The sequence below is a fragment of the Lampetra planeri genome, chromosome 54 (assembly GCF_965212315.1).
Source record: "Lampetra planeri chromosome 54, kcLamPlan1.2.h2, whole genome shotgun sequence".
In the NCBI taxonomy this organism is placed as follows: domain Eukaryota; kingdom Metazoa; phylum Chordata; class Hyperoartia; order Petromyzontiformes; family Petromyzontidae; genus Lampetra; species Lampetra planeri.
This window is the reverse complement of record NC_136160.1, coordinates 1,427,065-1,442,292: the sequence shown is the minus strand read 5'-3', so window position 1 is coordinate 1,442,292 and position 15,228 is coordinate 1,427,065. Positions and strand designations below refer to the sequence as shown.

At 53.0% G+C, this 15,228-nt stretch overlaps 1 protein-coding gene across 1 annotated transcript in view; it reads left to right on the top strand.

Annotated features, from left to right (window-relative positions):
• Window positions 1-15,228, top strand: part of CPSF1 (cleavage and polyadenylation specific factor 1) — a 61,503-nt gene that overhangs the window by 28,764 nt on the left and 17,511 nt on the right. The window contains exons 26-34 of the mRNA XM_078617753.1: window positions 309-461; window positions 2,260-2,376; window positions 3,258-3,348; window positions 4,197-4,281; window positions 5,031-5,172; window positions 6,017-6,169; window positions 8,750-8,926; window positions 9,559-9,625; window positions 12,964-13,011. Coding sequence (XP_078473879.1) covers window positions 309-461; window positions 2,260-2,376; window positions 3,258-3,348; window positions 4,197-4,281; window positions 5,031-5,172; window positions 6,017-6,169; window positions 8,750-8,926; window positions 9,559-9,625; window positions 12,964-13,011 — 1,033 coding nt within the window. The remainder of the gene's footprint in view (window positions 1-308; window positions 462-2,259; window positions 2,377-3,257; window positions 3,349-4,196; window positions 4,282-5,030; window positions 5,173-6,016; window positions 6,170-8,749; window positions 8,927-9,558; window positions 9,626-12,963; window positions 13,012-15,228) is intronic.

Here is a 15,228-nt window from a genome sequence, read left to right as displayed (position 1 = left end):
GTTTTTTACTTTCTGGGTCTCATCAGCAGAGCCAGGCTCTTTGAACAAATGCTGCTGGGTGCCTAAATGTTACTGGTGCCCTGTGCAGTTTAACCGAAATATTCATATAAAGCTGAGTTGCCATTCCGGGACTTGATCGAATGGTCCTTGACATCAATAATTAAATCATTCCCGGGGACAGATGCACGCTAGAAAGCGCGACAGAAATTCCTGCGTGCGTGATTTTTCATCTTTTTCTAAGGCGAGGAATACACAAAAAAGCATTACTTGACCCTCACGTTCGCCCGCTGCTGCCACGCTCTGGGCAGGTGTTCATCTGCGGGCCCTTCCCCCACTGGGTGTTCATGACGTCGCGAGGAGCCCTCCGCATGCACCCCATGCACATCGACGGACCCATCGAGTCCTTCGCCGCCTTCCACAACGTCAACTGCCCCAGAGGATTCCTCTACTTCAACAAGCGGGTGAGCTGCCTTTGCTGCTGCTGGTTCTGCTGGTGCTGCTGGTGCTGCTGCTGGTGCTGCTGGTGTTGCTGGTGTGCTGCTGGTGGTGCTGCTGGTGCTGGTGCTGGTGGTGCTGCTGCTGGTGCTGCTGGTGTTGCTGGTGTGCTGCTGGTGGTGCTGCTGGTGGTGCTGCTGGTGCTGCTGCTGCTGCTGGTGCTGCTGGTGTTGCTGGTGTGCTGCTGGTGGTGCTGCTGCTGCTGGTGCTGCTGGTGCTGCTGGTGTTGCTGGTGTGCTGCTGGTGTGCTGCTGGTGTGCTGCTGCTGCTGCTGCTGCTGGTGCTGCTGCTGGTGTTTCTGTTTCTACTGCTGGTGGTGCTGCTGGTGCTGGTGTTGCTGCTGGTGCTGCTGCTGGTGCTGCTGCTGCTGGTGCTGCTGCTGGTGTTTCTGTTTCTACTGCTGGTGGTGCTGCTGGTGCTGCTGCTGCTGCTGGTGCCGCCACCACTTGTTAATTTCTGGTTCGTCATCGCGCAAAGGTGTTGTGCTGCTCACACACAGCAGCACAACACCTTGAACTAAGTAAGTCGCTTTATAAATATAAAGTAAGGTAAGGTCGCCGGAACTCCCCAATCGCATTGGATTAGGCCGAGAATATTGCGATGACATTCATGCAAGGTGTGATGGGAGTCGTACATTCCCGCTGTTTGCAAGCAACATGCTTTTCTTTATTGTTGTTCTTTAACCTATTTTTTTCCAGTCTGCATGTTGCATTTTCACGTTGCGATGAGTGACAGTGTCACTAAGGCAGTTCCCAAAGTTGCTTTTTCTGTTCATCGTCATTCTCAGTTCACACCCGCTATACAAACATCCCCGTATACTAATCTACAATATTAACTCGCTGGAACACATCGTGCTTATTAAAACGATCCCCCATTTGTAACGAGCGTAGCTAACGGAACGCATTCTCTCATGCCGCGCAGCCAAACATCCAATGATCGTTCGTTTTTTTACAGTGCACTACACAGTACGTGTGTGCGCGATGCAGTACATTGTACTGTTTATTGAGTACACAGGTACCTGTGCGTAATGTTTTAATTTAGCGTTGTGACCGGGAGACATGGACATATACTGTAATTATACGGTAGTGTAGCATTAAGCACACTGCGCTTAAGGCGACTCGAGTTCGATTCACGCTCACGGTGAGTACCAGTATCGATTATCTGAACTGGTCCGGGGCCTCCCCTAGGTCGACTTAACCTGGTGCAGTGTGTCAACATCTCCACTGGGGAGACAAAGGTGGCCGGGCACCCACCCCCCCCCCCCCCCCCGCTAACAGCACTTGCCCCAACAGTCTGTTGAGGCTATACGGGGGATCTTTGTCTTCTTTTTGAAATGTATATGTCCAAATGTATGCATGTTGAACTTCTTTCGCACAGTACTTAGCCAGCCGTGCAAATGCATTATTACATACAATAATATGGTTCATTACATTATTTTATGCATAATGCACATCGTACATTACACATCAAATAATATGGTTCATTAAAGAAGATAATTAGAACGACCTCTTTGGCCCTGCACGTTGTCGTACATTGGGTGGAAAAGGCCGTGCCGTTTTGCCGGTTTGGGACGCGCGCTTTGTGCACTGCTCCTCTCGGATTTCCACCGCGCGTTGTCACGGCGTCTCCTGCCGTCGTAACTGCGCGGTCGTCTCTGGTATAATAAAACCTGCGGACTCGCTCGCTCGGTCGGTGGTCGGTGGTCGGTCGGCCGTGCCGTGCCACGGCACTTGAGTGACGTGGCACGGCGCCCTGCGTTCGCAGGGAGACTTGCGAATCAGCGTCCTGCCGACGCACCTCTCCTACGACTCGTCGTGGCCGCTGCGCAAGATCCCGCTGCGCTGCACGCCGCACCACATCGTCTACCACGTCGAGTCCAAGGTGTGCGACGACGCCGGGCGCCGCTGATTTTTTGCGCCGGTTTCTCTTCGCTTCGTCGCTGTGCTTTTGTGTCGGTTTGTTTTGCTTTTATCAATTTTGGTGACCCCCAGGTCACGCTTTCAAATGAGGCTGCTCCTGGTCTCGTGACTTCTCACCCTGCCTGGTGAAACTAAACTTAACTCCACTTGGCAAGGCAGTGGATTGACAATGGGCTGTACGTTATTATTTTTATTAACCACAAACATTGCTTAGGTGTCTTTCCCCAAACAGTGCGGATAACGGAGCACACTGCTCTAAGCTTACTGGAGTAGTGTAGCTGATCACCTTTATGATTTCTAAATCTCCGATATCAATCGGTAATGCATGGCAATCTGTAACAGGTGATTTTTTTAAACAGTGCTGTTTACACTGCACTCGGGAGTTGGCGTGAGTTGCCCACGACTCCTACGTGATTCCCTGCCCCCGTGTCACTCATACGGTGACGACCAAGTCACCTGAAATGCAACCCCGAATTTTGTCACGTCTCAGAAGCTCAGCAGGCTTGAGCCTGCCTAGCACCTGCGTGGGTGTGACGGCAGTGCGCAAACTCGCTGCCGTAAGGTGGCGGCCGTGAGGATGTGCCACGATGTGAGCGGCGAGGGGCAGCACTGCAGCCAAATCCGTCGGGCGGTTCTGTGTGCTCCCCCATGTCGACGCGCCCTGGGCCTCCCAGCCAACCTCGCGCCAACCAACCCGGGCCGAGTGTGGTCAGTCGAATATCCGCCACGGCCTGCGCGTCTGGGTCGGCCGTCATTCAGCAGCGGATCAATCGATCGATGACAAAGGCTTGCTCGCGTTGCTGTGTCGCTGTCCTCCTGGATGTTGTGTGCCGGCGTGCGAAGGTGTTCGCCGTGACCACGAGCGTTTTGGAAATTTGCAACCGCATCCCGAGGATGAGCGGCGAGGAGAAGGAGTTTGAGATGGTGGACAGAGGTGCGCGCGTTTGCATGCGTGTGTGTGTGTGTACTGGAGTGGTCCTGGGAAGCGGTAGTGTGGCGGTTAGCGCGCTGCGCTGCGAACCCGACTACCCCAGTTCGATTCTCTCTCACGGCCAACATCAGTGACGATTATCTGAACTGGCCCTGGGCCTCAGCAGACAATGTCCACTTGACACAAACAAATTTAAGGTTTTTATTCACGCTTTGCATCATCCACAAGGCCTTGAGGGATTGCATAATTTCAGCAGCATTGGTTCAGTACAGGTAAACTCTGGACATGTGTCGGCATGCAATTTATGAGCTTCCAGATGTTATAGGCAAGGACCCTCTCGTGAAGATGTATGTTGTTATTTTGTGACGCAAATTTGTAATACATGACATCATCTATATTATCCCCGAAGATGCTCATGATTGTTTTGCTATCAGATCTAGAAAGGCAAATGGGGTTACACCTGCAATATCTAACCATCGAACATAGATGGTCACTGCATCACAGATATTAGGAAGCCATTGGAGCTATGCACTTTTGAATAATCTCGATTGAAAACCCATTTCTTTACAACTGCTTTTCGTGTTTAGTTTGTCGTCCTTACCCTGCACCTCCGATTAGCACGTTTCGCTACGTACGGTGCGAAACAAGCTCGACATACATGCATATGACCGCCGTGTGCAACAGGTGTTATAATGATGGGGGGGTGCTATGTTGTGGGCAGCAAAGGGCAGCAGCAACATCCCACGCTTCCACGTCTGTGCTCCACGCCTTAACCGAGGCCCTACAGACTTGGGAACACACCCGCTGGCGCCGATTACGATTTCAGCGAGTGGTTTTCCTCCCTTTCGCAGACGAGCGGTTCATCTACCCTACCCAGGAGAAGTTCTCCATTCAGCTCATTTCGCCCGTCAGCTGGGAGACCATCCCTAACACCAGGTGCGTAGCGTAGTGCGCTGCTCGGCACATGAAAGCCGTCTTCTATCTCTTGGTTCGCGTGGTTCCCACGGATCGGTGCTGCCCAACGATTGGGAGCTGGTGGTCTGTGAGTGTATGTATGTACGTACGTATGTATGTTGAACCTCTTTCGCACAGAATGCAGCCAACTGTGCTAATCGGAGGTGCGGGGTTGTTTTCCCATGGATTCCAAGAGCAACACTGAACCATTGAGAATCACGCTGTCGTGATAATAATTTAGTATGTTTCGGATTTGCGTCATTCGTTTACAGTAAAACTGAACAATTTTTTACTTTTCATTAAATTTTTATTTTACTTGGTAAGGCCCACTGAGCTTTACAGCTCTTTTTCAGAAGTGACCTGGTCACAAATGATAGCCCAACAAAGTGTCTTTTCGTCTGGAAATGTTTCGCAGCTAAATGCTCGAAACGCATGTTTTCTAGATGTTGAGGGAAAAACCGGAGGACCCGGAGACACATCAACACGTAGCAATCTGTCTAGCAATCAATAAAACATGTGATAGCGTAGGCGCTATATATGGAAGGTGACGGGACGGCGGGGCAGAGTGACATCAACACCAGCCGCTTTGTGTTCGTGGTCGCGGGTCGCAATCGGTTTCCCGGAGTTGCCATCGTTTCTAAGAGGACCCCGAGGCTTAACCGACCCCAGAAAGAGCGGTCGATTACAATTATTTTAGTTTTATTGACGAATCGACTCTCCTCGCGTTCCAGAATCGACCTGGAGGACTGGGAGCATGTAACGTGCCTCAAGAACATCTCCCTGAAGAGCGAGGAGACCGTGTCGGGAGTCAAGGGGTACCTGGCGGCCGGGACGTGCCTGGTTCATGGCGAGGAGGTCACCTGCCGAGGCAGGGTACGTGCAGGACGGCGGACGCCCCTGCGCGTTTCTAAAGCGCAAGGGCCTCCCAGGGTCGCCGGCACGCAGGGGGGTCACAAAGACGAAGATCCCCCTTATAGCCTTAACAGACTTTTGGGGCAAGTGCTGTTAGCGAGCACCGATGAAGGCCGGAAAAGCACACGAGGGGTTGGGTGGCCAGTACCACGCCCGTTCGCCTTTGTCTCCCTCGTGTTTTTACACATCGCACCAAGTACTCAATTGAGGCTTAGTCGACCTAGGGGAGAAGGCCCAGGGCAGGTTCAGATGAGCGTTAATCGAACTCGGGTCGCCGCGCACGCGTGCATGCGCGATAAAACTCGCTGCATTTCAGTCGGGACAATGCACACATTAACTCCTGGAGCACATGGAAAAATGTTCAAACGCCGGGGTACTCATTTACGGGTGAGTGAATCCATCGTCTTGACATCGCCAAGCACCTACAAAGATTGTTTAAGATTCTCTCTCTCTCAGTTGGTTAGGTAAAAGTGTTTGCATCCGTCTTTACCCGCCCCCTCTCCCCACCCCATCGACCGATACACCGCCAAACGTCTTGCCTCTTTGGGGGGAACCGAGGGCTGAGGGTTTAAGGATTTCGATTTGCTTTTATAGTTCGCCGAGATGCCTCGGCGACTCGGAGCACCTTCCGTCTCAGCTCATCCGTTCCAGTGCCCTGCTGCGGTGTAGCAAAGTTTCTGGACCCCCAGTGGGCATCTTGTCTCTGTGCGGCGCAAGTTGCCCACGGCACCGGCCTATACACGGGCATTGAGCCTGCCAGGGTGTACGCAGCTCAGCGGCCCCGTGTCCTCCTCCTTCGCCGTAGATTCTCATCATGGACGTGATCGAGGTGGTGCCGGAGCCCGGGCAGCCCATCACCAAGAACAAGTTCAAGGTGCTGTACGAGAAGGAACAGAAGGGGCCCGTGACCGCACTCTGCCACTGCAATGGGTTTCTCGTCTCGGCCATCGGGCAGAAGGTGGGGGACGCTTCTTTTCCACCGCACAAACCGGGCCGTGCCGGGCTCGTGCCGGGCTTGTGCCGGGCTCGTGCCGGGCTCGTGCCGGGCTCGTGCCGGGCTCGTGCCGGGCTCGTGCCGGGCTCGTGCCGGGCTCGTGCCGGGCTCGTGCCGGGCTGGCTCGTGCCGGGCTGGCTCGTGCCGGGCTGGCTCGTGCCGGGCTGGCTCGGCACGGCTCGGGCAAGTGCCGGCTTGTCGTTGTCGTCTGAACTGTACCGCCTGATATCGCCGATAGTTAACGAATGGAGCTGCGTGTAGGTGATGCGGTGACGCCGCGTGCTGGCTGATGTCACGCCTCGTTCACCCCTGACCCTGGCCCTGCTGTGCCTCTGAGCCAGTTTTTGTTTATCTGCCTGTCGAGTTTTTATCACGGGAATGTCTTCCCATACAATGAAACCAATCAATGGCAGCTGACCAAATGCACCAAGCGGGATACTAGAGATAGCACCTGGAGACCCCAAGTGCAGGTTTCCTGCGTAAATAATGAACAAGATTGATTGAACATCGCCCTTGCCAATCCACTCACTGTGGGACGAAGGCCTTCCCCACACCCCAACGGCAATTGCGGCGCATCTCTGACGTTAATTTGCTACCCTGGTCGGTGCAGGCCTTAATCCGGCAGTGGATAGTTCATGGCGGATGATGATGACGATGAACATAAGGCATTGTTTAATTAGTTATACATTGGTCTGCACGGCTCTCCTCTTGGTCTTCTGAGGAAGCCTGTCTGTTTACTAATTTTTTAGCACGACATATTACCGCAGCATTCCCATCAATATTTACACCGTCGAGAGAATATATCGACTGCCTTCTAAAGGAAAAAAACCTCGAAAACTTACAATGAAAACCACGCCACCGCTCGAGCACGCAACATTTTCGTGTGCAAGTATTCCGTACCACCCACCTGCCCCGCTGCCAACACATTAATCATTTGACTTTTGTGTGCATTGCGGAGTCTGCTTAGCGCCAAATAAACAATGAGGCTGGCAGATCCCCAATATTGTTGGGCCGTGCCGCGTACGGCCAAGCGCGGCGACGCCGCCGAGAGCCTTGTGAGTTTCGCGCTCGGGGTGCGGGGGGGGTGGGGGTTTCGCTCGGAGCTCGCCGCTCCTTATTTTGTTTATCGCGGTTGGCGACCGACCGGACGGACGACCGCTGTACGAGCACGCGCGCAGTGGCTCGCGCTTTGAGCAGGAACGCGACGAGAGTGTGCTGCTGTAGGGCGCGGACGACGAGCCGCGACTGCCCCGGCCTGAGCGGGCCGTGGAAACAAAGTGGAAGGCTGAGAGGTGTTGGCGCCCACGCGGAATGATTTGAATTGTTAATTTATTTCAGAATGACACTAATCGCACGTAGCCCTGCATGTGTATGTGGTTATCGCGCTGCGTTACGAACCCGCTGACCCGAGTTCGATTCCCGCTCATGGCCAACAGCAGTGATGATGATCTAACCGGTCTAGAGCCTCCCGTACTTGAGTACACCTGGTACAGTGTGTAAACATTACCACCGGGAAGACAAAGGTGGTCGGGCACCCCCTCGTGTGCCGTGCCGACTTTAATAGATGCTCACAGCACTTGCCACAACAGTCTGTTAAAGGGATATTTGGGGGACCTTTGGTCTTTTTGACCATAATGCTCCACGTTGCCCAGTGTGGGTTGGGATATCACACGCGACTGATTGTAGCAGTGGCACGGAGCTATCAGTGGTAATGGTTACACACCGCACCAGATACTCATTTAATGCCGAGTCGACTTGGGGGAGTCCCAAGACAAGTTCAAATATTCGCCACTGTTATTGGCCGTGAGCGGGTCTCGAACTTGGGTAGCGCGGTTTGTAGCGCAGTCCACGAATTAGCCACTGCACATAATTTGTGTAAATTGTAAATATTCTTCAACATCATGATTGGGTGAATGTATCGTAAACACAAGAAGTGATTTATAATTGATAAATCAATGACTTAAGTTCCCATTGCTTTCTACCCTGCCATATTAAATCCTTTCTAATGCAGACATGATTGTGGCCAGTCTGTGTTTGTACCTGAACATGTATCCCTCCCTCCCCCCCCCCAGGACTGTGCACAGAAATAGCCCTCTCCCTTCTTTCTCCCCCCCCACCTCCGATATGTTCCCCCAACCAATAATTTCCCCTTGGTTCAGTTTATTAAGGGAAGTGGCCTTGGTGTAACGGTAAGCGCGCTCGACATAACAATTCAGAGGTCGCCGGTTCATCCTCTTGGCGCAGCAGTTAAAATAATGGCCAAGTTTCTTAACACCCACCCCCCTGCACACCGCCCCCCCCCCTCCCCACCTGCCCCCACTTCCCCCCCCCCTCCTTGCTTTCCTCCAGAGGACGTCCACCGATGAGACGGATCGATGAAATCGTCCTGCGCGCGGGTGCAAGGCAATCAATTGCGTCGCTGGATGGAAAAATGTGGCAAATGGCTTGGGGGAGGTTTCCTTCATCCAGCAGTGGATTGATCATGGCTGATGACGACGCGGACGGCGATGTTGACGTTTTAGTTGTCTTGCCACTCGTTGACAGATCTTCCTGTGGAGCCTCAAGAACAACGAGCTGCAGGGCATGGCCTTTATCGACACGCAGCTCTACATCCACCAGATGATCAGCATCAAGAACTTCATCCTCGCCGCCGACATCATGAAGAGCGTCTCGCTGCTGCGCTACCAGGAGGACAGCAAGACGCTCTCCCTCGTCAGCCGGGTAAGGTCTCCGCGCTAGCATCGTCATTATCATCATCATAATTTCATCATCTTAATAATGTTTAGTTTAATACGGCATCGTTCATGCAAATCGCATCTCACATTTGCTGCAGAAGCATAGTAACGAGCTGCAAGGCAGCCCAGGAGGTGAGCCGTTGCTGCCGACAATAACCCGTTCTCTAGTCGAATATTTTCTTTAAACATTATAATAGTAATTTTTGCATTTATTTGTGTTACTTTGTTTAACAGTGACAACTCGGGACTGGATGAGTCTCATTTGCAAAAGTGACTTGGGGCATTAGTTTGCCAGTAGGGAGCGATAATTGCTATGTATGGTCTCAATTTAGTCATTTGTTGCGTATCAATTTTAACAGGAAATCACACCACGGATTGCCTTGGTAAATGAACAACCGTCTTCTCGACAGACTATATCAGCGGGACAAACAGTCTAACAAAAAAATGTATCTTTAATATAAAAAGAAAATGCAACATACTCCGTATATATATTTTTCAATTTTAATTCACATGGCATCTAAATGAACAGATGCGGGTTTTTAAAGTCATTGACAGGATTGGGTTTTCGATGCTGACGAATGATAATTGATGAGCCCTACTCTGCCTGTGGCCTTCCAGGATGTGAAGCCGCTGGAGGTGTACGGGATTGAGTTCATGGTGGACAGCTCTCAGATGGGCTTCTTAGGTGAGCGACGCGCACAAACGGTCAGTCGCGAGCGTACGTAGCCTCCCCGGCTCCGTACTCTCGTGGCCAATCATTTCTACTCCGTCCTTCACAGGTGCTGCTCGCCAACAGCACTTGCCCCAGCAGTCTGTTGAGGCTATACGGGGGATCTTTACTGTTGCCCCGGGTTCCGTTTCGTCCGCACGTCGTCGCTGTTGCGGCTGAATGAACGCTTCCCACCGCCTCTCTGCTCCTGAATCACGACTCGTCGCTTCTGATGACTCCCAGACTTCTTATTTTATTTCAAATTATTAGGTGATGTCGCTGTTGCTGCTGCTGCTGTGTTGGCAGTGTTGCGCGAGCAACAATAACAGAGCGACTCGCGCGTTCGTCAGCAACACCGTAGCCTTGCAAGGAAAAATATGATGGGCGACGTTTTTCTGGCTCTCTTTGTGCTATGAATAAGGGTCATCAACGCTCGACCACCTTTGTCTCTCCATTGGCAGTGTTTACATCCAGCACCAGGTACTCATTTGAGGCTGAGGTGACCTAGAGAAGGCTCATGGTGTTGTCCATGAGTGGGAATCGAACTCGAGCCACCGGGTTTGTAGCACAGTCCGCTAACCGCTGCACCACCGCTCCCTGTATGACATACAATACGCACTTAGCTTCTGCATTGAATGTGGAATGAACACTTGGATCGATGTGCGTTAACAACCTCGTGCCAAAACGATCCCCAAAGAGGGTGGGATTGGCCAAACGTGCCGAAAAGTACATTTTACGGAAGTGAGTTAATTCTACGACCCGGCGAGTCGCTCTTCGGTAATGCACTTTAACGATTATGAAAGTAGCAACAATAGAATATCACAAAATGATGCGGGGACCATTATAGGCACCACCGTGCACCGTGGATATTGGGAGCCTGCAGTGCGTTAAGTAATATACCGAGGATGTAATAAATCACGGAAAGTTCAGCTCCCCGGTGATCGTGGTTGGCAGTCAGGTGGTCGTGCGGAAGCTCGCTCGCTCGCCGCCAAGACGAACCCCTGCGCCTGCTTTCTCGCGGCCCTCGCGAGCCACCGCGGTGATGGATGATGCCGCAGCAGCAGCAGCAGCGTTGGGTATCGCAGAGCGCGCGTCCGGCTCGCAGAGGGATGTTGAGCCGGCAGCTCCGTCTCTCCGCGTGCGCGTGCGCGCATTTAAGCCGAAGGAATATAAAACCCTGCTCCGAATGAGCTCTCTGGCCACGGCCGCCGCGTTTTTTCTTTTTAGAAAGCTCGGGCAATTAAAACCACGGTCAAGGTTCCTCGCTAGGGGGAGGAGGCAGGGGGGGGTAGCCGGGCGGCCCGGTTGGGGGGGGGGGGAGCGGTGCGGCCGGGCCGGGTGTGGGGGCCGGTTCCGTGAGCCTGCACTAATGCACCTTATTGGCGCGCTCGCTGCCCGCGCGCTTTTTTTTGCCAGTCTACCGACTGCGCAAATAGACCGCTGCTCTTTTGGGCAACAAATTGCTTACTTGCCCATCGTCACGGATTTAACGCCGGTCAGGTCTGCGTGCCGCTGTCCCCTGGTGAGAAGCGGTGGGAGTTCTGGGCCGCGATTGGCGGGGCGGGGAGCGGGGGGAGACGGTGTGGCGGCGGGGAGTGTGGGCTGCGGGTGGGGGTGGTGTGGGGTTGTTCGTCTGCGGCAGCGTTGCGCTGCAGCAGCAGCAGCAGCGTCAGCTGGTGTGGATTTTTCAAATTCCTTGCGGCGGCAGGTAGGGATGTGGGGCCCGTAATGAGACTCGGCACCGTGCATAGCCAGCCGTGGCCACTGCAGAAAATATAATAATCGCTCGCGTGTGAAGTGGCGCGGGGTAGGCGAGAGAGCCGGGTGGGCGGGGGGGGGGTGGTGAATGAAGGCTTTGTCACCGGACGGGGGGTCCCAGCCTCCTCCTCGCAGCCGTCGGACCGCGACAGGCGTTTGAGGTTTGGAGCAAAGCGGGTCGTGCTCGAGCTGAATCTCAGACTAATGAGACGGCAAAATAAAGCGCGCGAGTCTCGTCGCGGCGTAATCCCGCGCCGCGGAGGCCCGACGGCGATGGCTTTAATTTACACTCGCGCGCTCTCTCTCTCTCGCGCAGTTCCTCGGGAAAAAACGCGTGAGTTTGCAGGAGACGTATCTCATAGCCGCTAGAAGTTTGCTTGATTCTCCCCCTGCCCCCCTCCGTGAGCATTTGTTGTTGTTGTTATACCCTCTCCTGTGCCGCAGAGTGTGTGGGCTCCGCTCGTTATAGGCACTTAGTTTCTGTTGTGTATTCCTAAGGAACCCTTTGTTCCCTGCGTGGATTATTAAAAGAGCAATTAGTAACGACGAGCTACGTGCTGTAAACGTTGCCTCTTCCCACGTGTGCGCTGTTTACCACGAGATCCAAGCGCAACACAAATTGGCCGGCAAAGAGAACGTGGAAGCCAAAATAGACGCAAATATACAATCCACGTCCCTACTAACCTACCGACCTGCTGTCCTACCTTCCTGCATATTTGCCTGCCTATCTACCCACCTACCTACCTGCTTATTTGCCTACGTACATACTTACCTACCTAATTCCCACCCCACCTACCTACCCACCTAATGATAATAATGATAAACTCGGTTTGAAAAATGTGCCTTTCAAATTGCTACTTCCTTTCCTTTCCTACCTAATTACTCGCCTACCAATCCACCAACTTACCTCCCCATCCACCTACTTGCCTGTTTACCTACCCACTTACCTTCCTACCCGCCTACTTACCCATTCACCTGCCTGCCTGCCTGCATACGTACCGACCCACCTACCTATACACCTACCTACCTAACCACCCACCCATCTACCTGCCTACTTGCCCACCTACCTACCTACATGCCTATCCACCTGCTTATCTACTCTTGCGAATGAAGCTCAGGGGATCTGTAACACCCACGGTAAGAGTGGCAGACGGTGTTGCGGTGTCGTCACGGTGATTGCGCACCGCAAGCATGACCAGGGCAGCCGATGGATTCCATATCGCGAACCTCTGCCACAAGCGGCGAGCCGACAGGCCACGCCAGCCAAACCATATTATTATTATTATCCTCCAGCGAAAATCCTTTGAACAGCAACAACAAACGACAGCAGCAGCAGCAACAACAACAACAAAGTCAACGTGTCACTGACACCACCTGAGCCCATTGTGAGCCTTTCCCTTCACCGTGCTACGTATGCACGTGGGTGTTTTGTTCTTACCGTAGTGGTATGTGAAATAAAATGAAGAAGAACCACCACTGCAAGTGTTGACATTAAAATAAAATGCGATGTTTCTCACCTGAAGCCTGTCTCACCCCATTTCTCCTCTCCGTTTCAGTGTCCGACCGAGAGAAAAATCTGATAATCTACACGTATCAGCCCGAGGGTGAGTGGTAATCGATGCAAAGTTGCTTTTTAAGCACTTTTAACTATAACAAGGGCAACGGAGCGGATTCTTGAAATGCGCTGTGCAGTGGGGGGCGGGGTGGGGGCAACCAGTGGTGGGGGGGGGGGGTAGGGGTGGTGGTGCGCGTCGGTTGTGGTGCGGAGGCAGTTTCAAGAAAAGTAACGGGAAAAATAAAATAAAAACGCAAAACAAACTCGGCCGCACGCGGGGCATCGATTGGCGCGCGTGGCTCCCTGCCTGCCTGCCTGCCTCCTCGGTGTCGATACAGAGGAGGGAGGCGGCGGTTGTAAATACTGCTGACGCGCGCGCTGCATCGCGGCGCGTCTCGTTTGATGCTCCGCGCTGGGCGCGAAGCGGCGACGGCGCTGCGGTTTGGTGGAGGGTGGGGGCCCGGGTGGGGGGGGAGGTGGTGGGCGGGGGGGGGGGGGTTTGTGGTTTCGACGCCGCGCGTTATAATGAGCCGGGTCGTGACGCACGCCAGACGCAACACTCTGCCGCTCTGCTCCGCTGCCCTGGGCCGTGCTCCCCCCCCCGCTAATGCCAATGCTGCTGCGGCTGCAGCTGGGAGTGTGCGAGTGAGAAGCCGCGAGGGAGGGCTAAGGGCGTGGGGTGTGCAGTGGCTCGTGATCACAATGACGATGATGATTGTGGTGATGACGAAGATGACAAGACGATCATGACCACGATGATTGAAGATGACGATGTCATTTTTTACGCTGCAGTCACACCGTTTTCCACACTACACACTCCACATCCGCCTATTAACTGTGCACCTTCACAGATGAACGGAGTTGATTGGAAAATTTCATCCTGTTATCATTTACTTGTAATGGTTGACGAACTGGGATTACAAATGCAGAGGTCACCGGTTCCATTCAATCTCCCGGAGTTCACCACAGTTAGTCGATGAAAATAGAGGTTTTTGGATTAGATCGTGTAAATATAAATGTGTAGTTAAACCCGCCACCACCCGACACAGCCAATTAGTACGGTTTGTCACGTAAACAAAACACGCCAATTCGTTACTAGTTCAGCACCGCAACATTTACCGTTCGAGTACGACGTTTCACCGGTAATTGCAACCAGCCCATCAGGTGGCAGCTCTATTATGGATAATATTTGGTCGCGAAAGCCGACAGTCGATCAGCAGGCTCCTGTGTGGTGTGGGGAAAAGTGCGGGCTACTCCCACCTCTTGCAAACGTTGTCAGAAAGCGCAGCATCTTGCGACGCAGTCACACGCAGAGACGCTGTGCGAGTCCAAATTAGATTTGATTAATACGCAAAGCTTCCTACGGCACCGCAATGCGAGAAACCCCATTCAATGAAATACAAAATACCCTCTGGAGGGGCTCTTCCAGCAGCAGTGGCACAGGAAAGACTATTAACTATTAACTCTTTTATTTCACAAGGTACCGCCCACTGAGCTCTATAGCTCTTTTTCAGAAGCGACCTGGCCAAGAAGGATGCTTATCATCATGTGGAAATTTATAGAAGCCAAATGCTCGAAACGCACGTTGAATCAAAATTTGCAGGGAAAAACCGGAGGACACAGAGAAAAAAAAACAGAGAGAGAGACATGCAAACTCCAAATATATCGGCGTGGGGGTCGGGATTGAACCCACGACCTCCTGTATACCAGACGAGCTAGTTAACATCTCACCACCGTGGCGCCAATAATAATCGGGAATTCGGCAGGATTTGTGGGGCTGTGGGGGCTGCAGCTTTACCTTCGCCGCAGCGCCGAGAATTTGTGCTGCCAAGATAGCGCAAATGGGCACTGCTAAAAACGCAATGCAAGGGACGCCCTGATTTTTTCCCTGTGGCACACGGCAAAGCGTCGCACGCGAGCCCGGCGCATCACCAAAAGGTTTGATTGTTTTCGTTTGGCGGTGGCCTTATTTTGTTGCTGTTGTTAATGATTTGCGGCCTGGCAGGCCGTGAGAGCGGCTGCTGTCTTAAGGGTAAGGGGGGGGGGGCGCTGCTGACTTGAGCACATTTTTATCCCAGGCGCGTGCGCCCTACAATTAATTGAGATTTGAAGATGTCGCAGCCGAAGCGCTGTTGTGTGTGTGTGCGTAAGCGTGGGGGTGGGGTGTGGGGGGTTGGGTTGGGAGGGGCGGTGGGGGGGGAAGGGTGGTGAGATGTTGACTCATTAGACTAAGATAAATTACTCTCTGCCATTTGAAGCTGGGGAA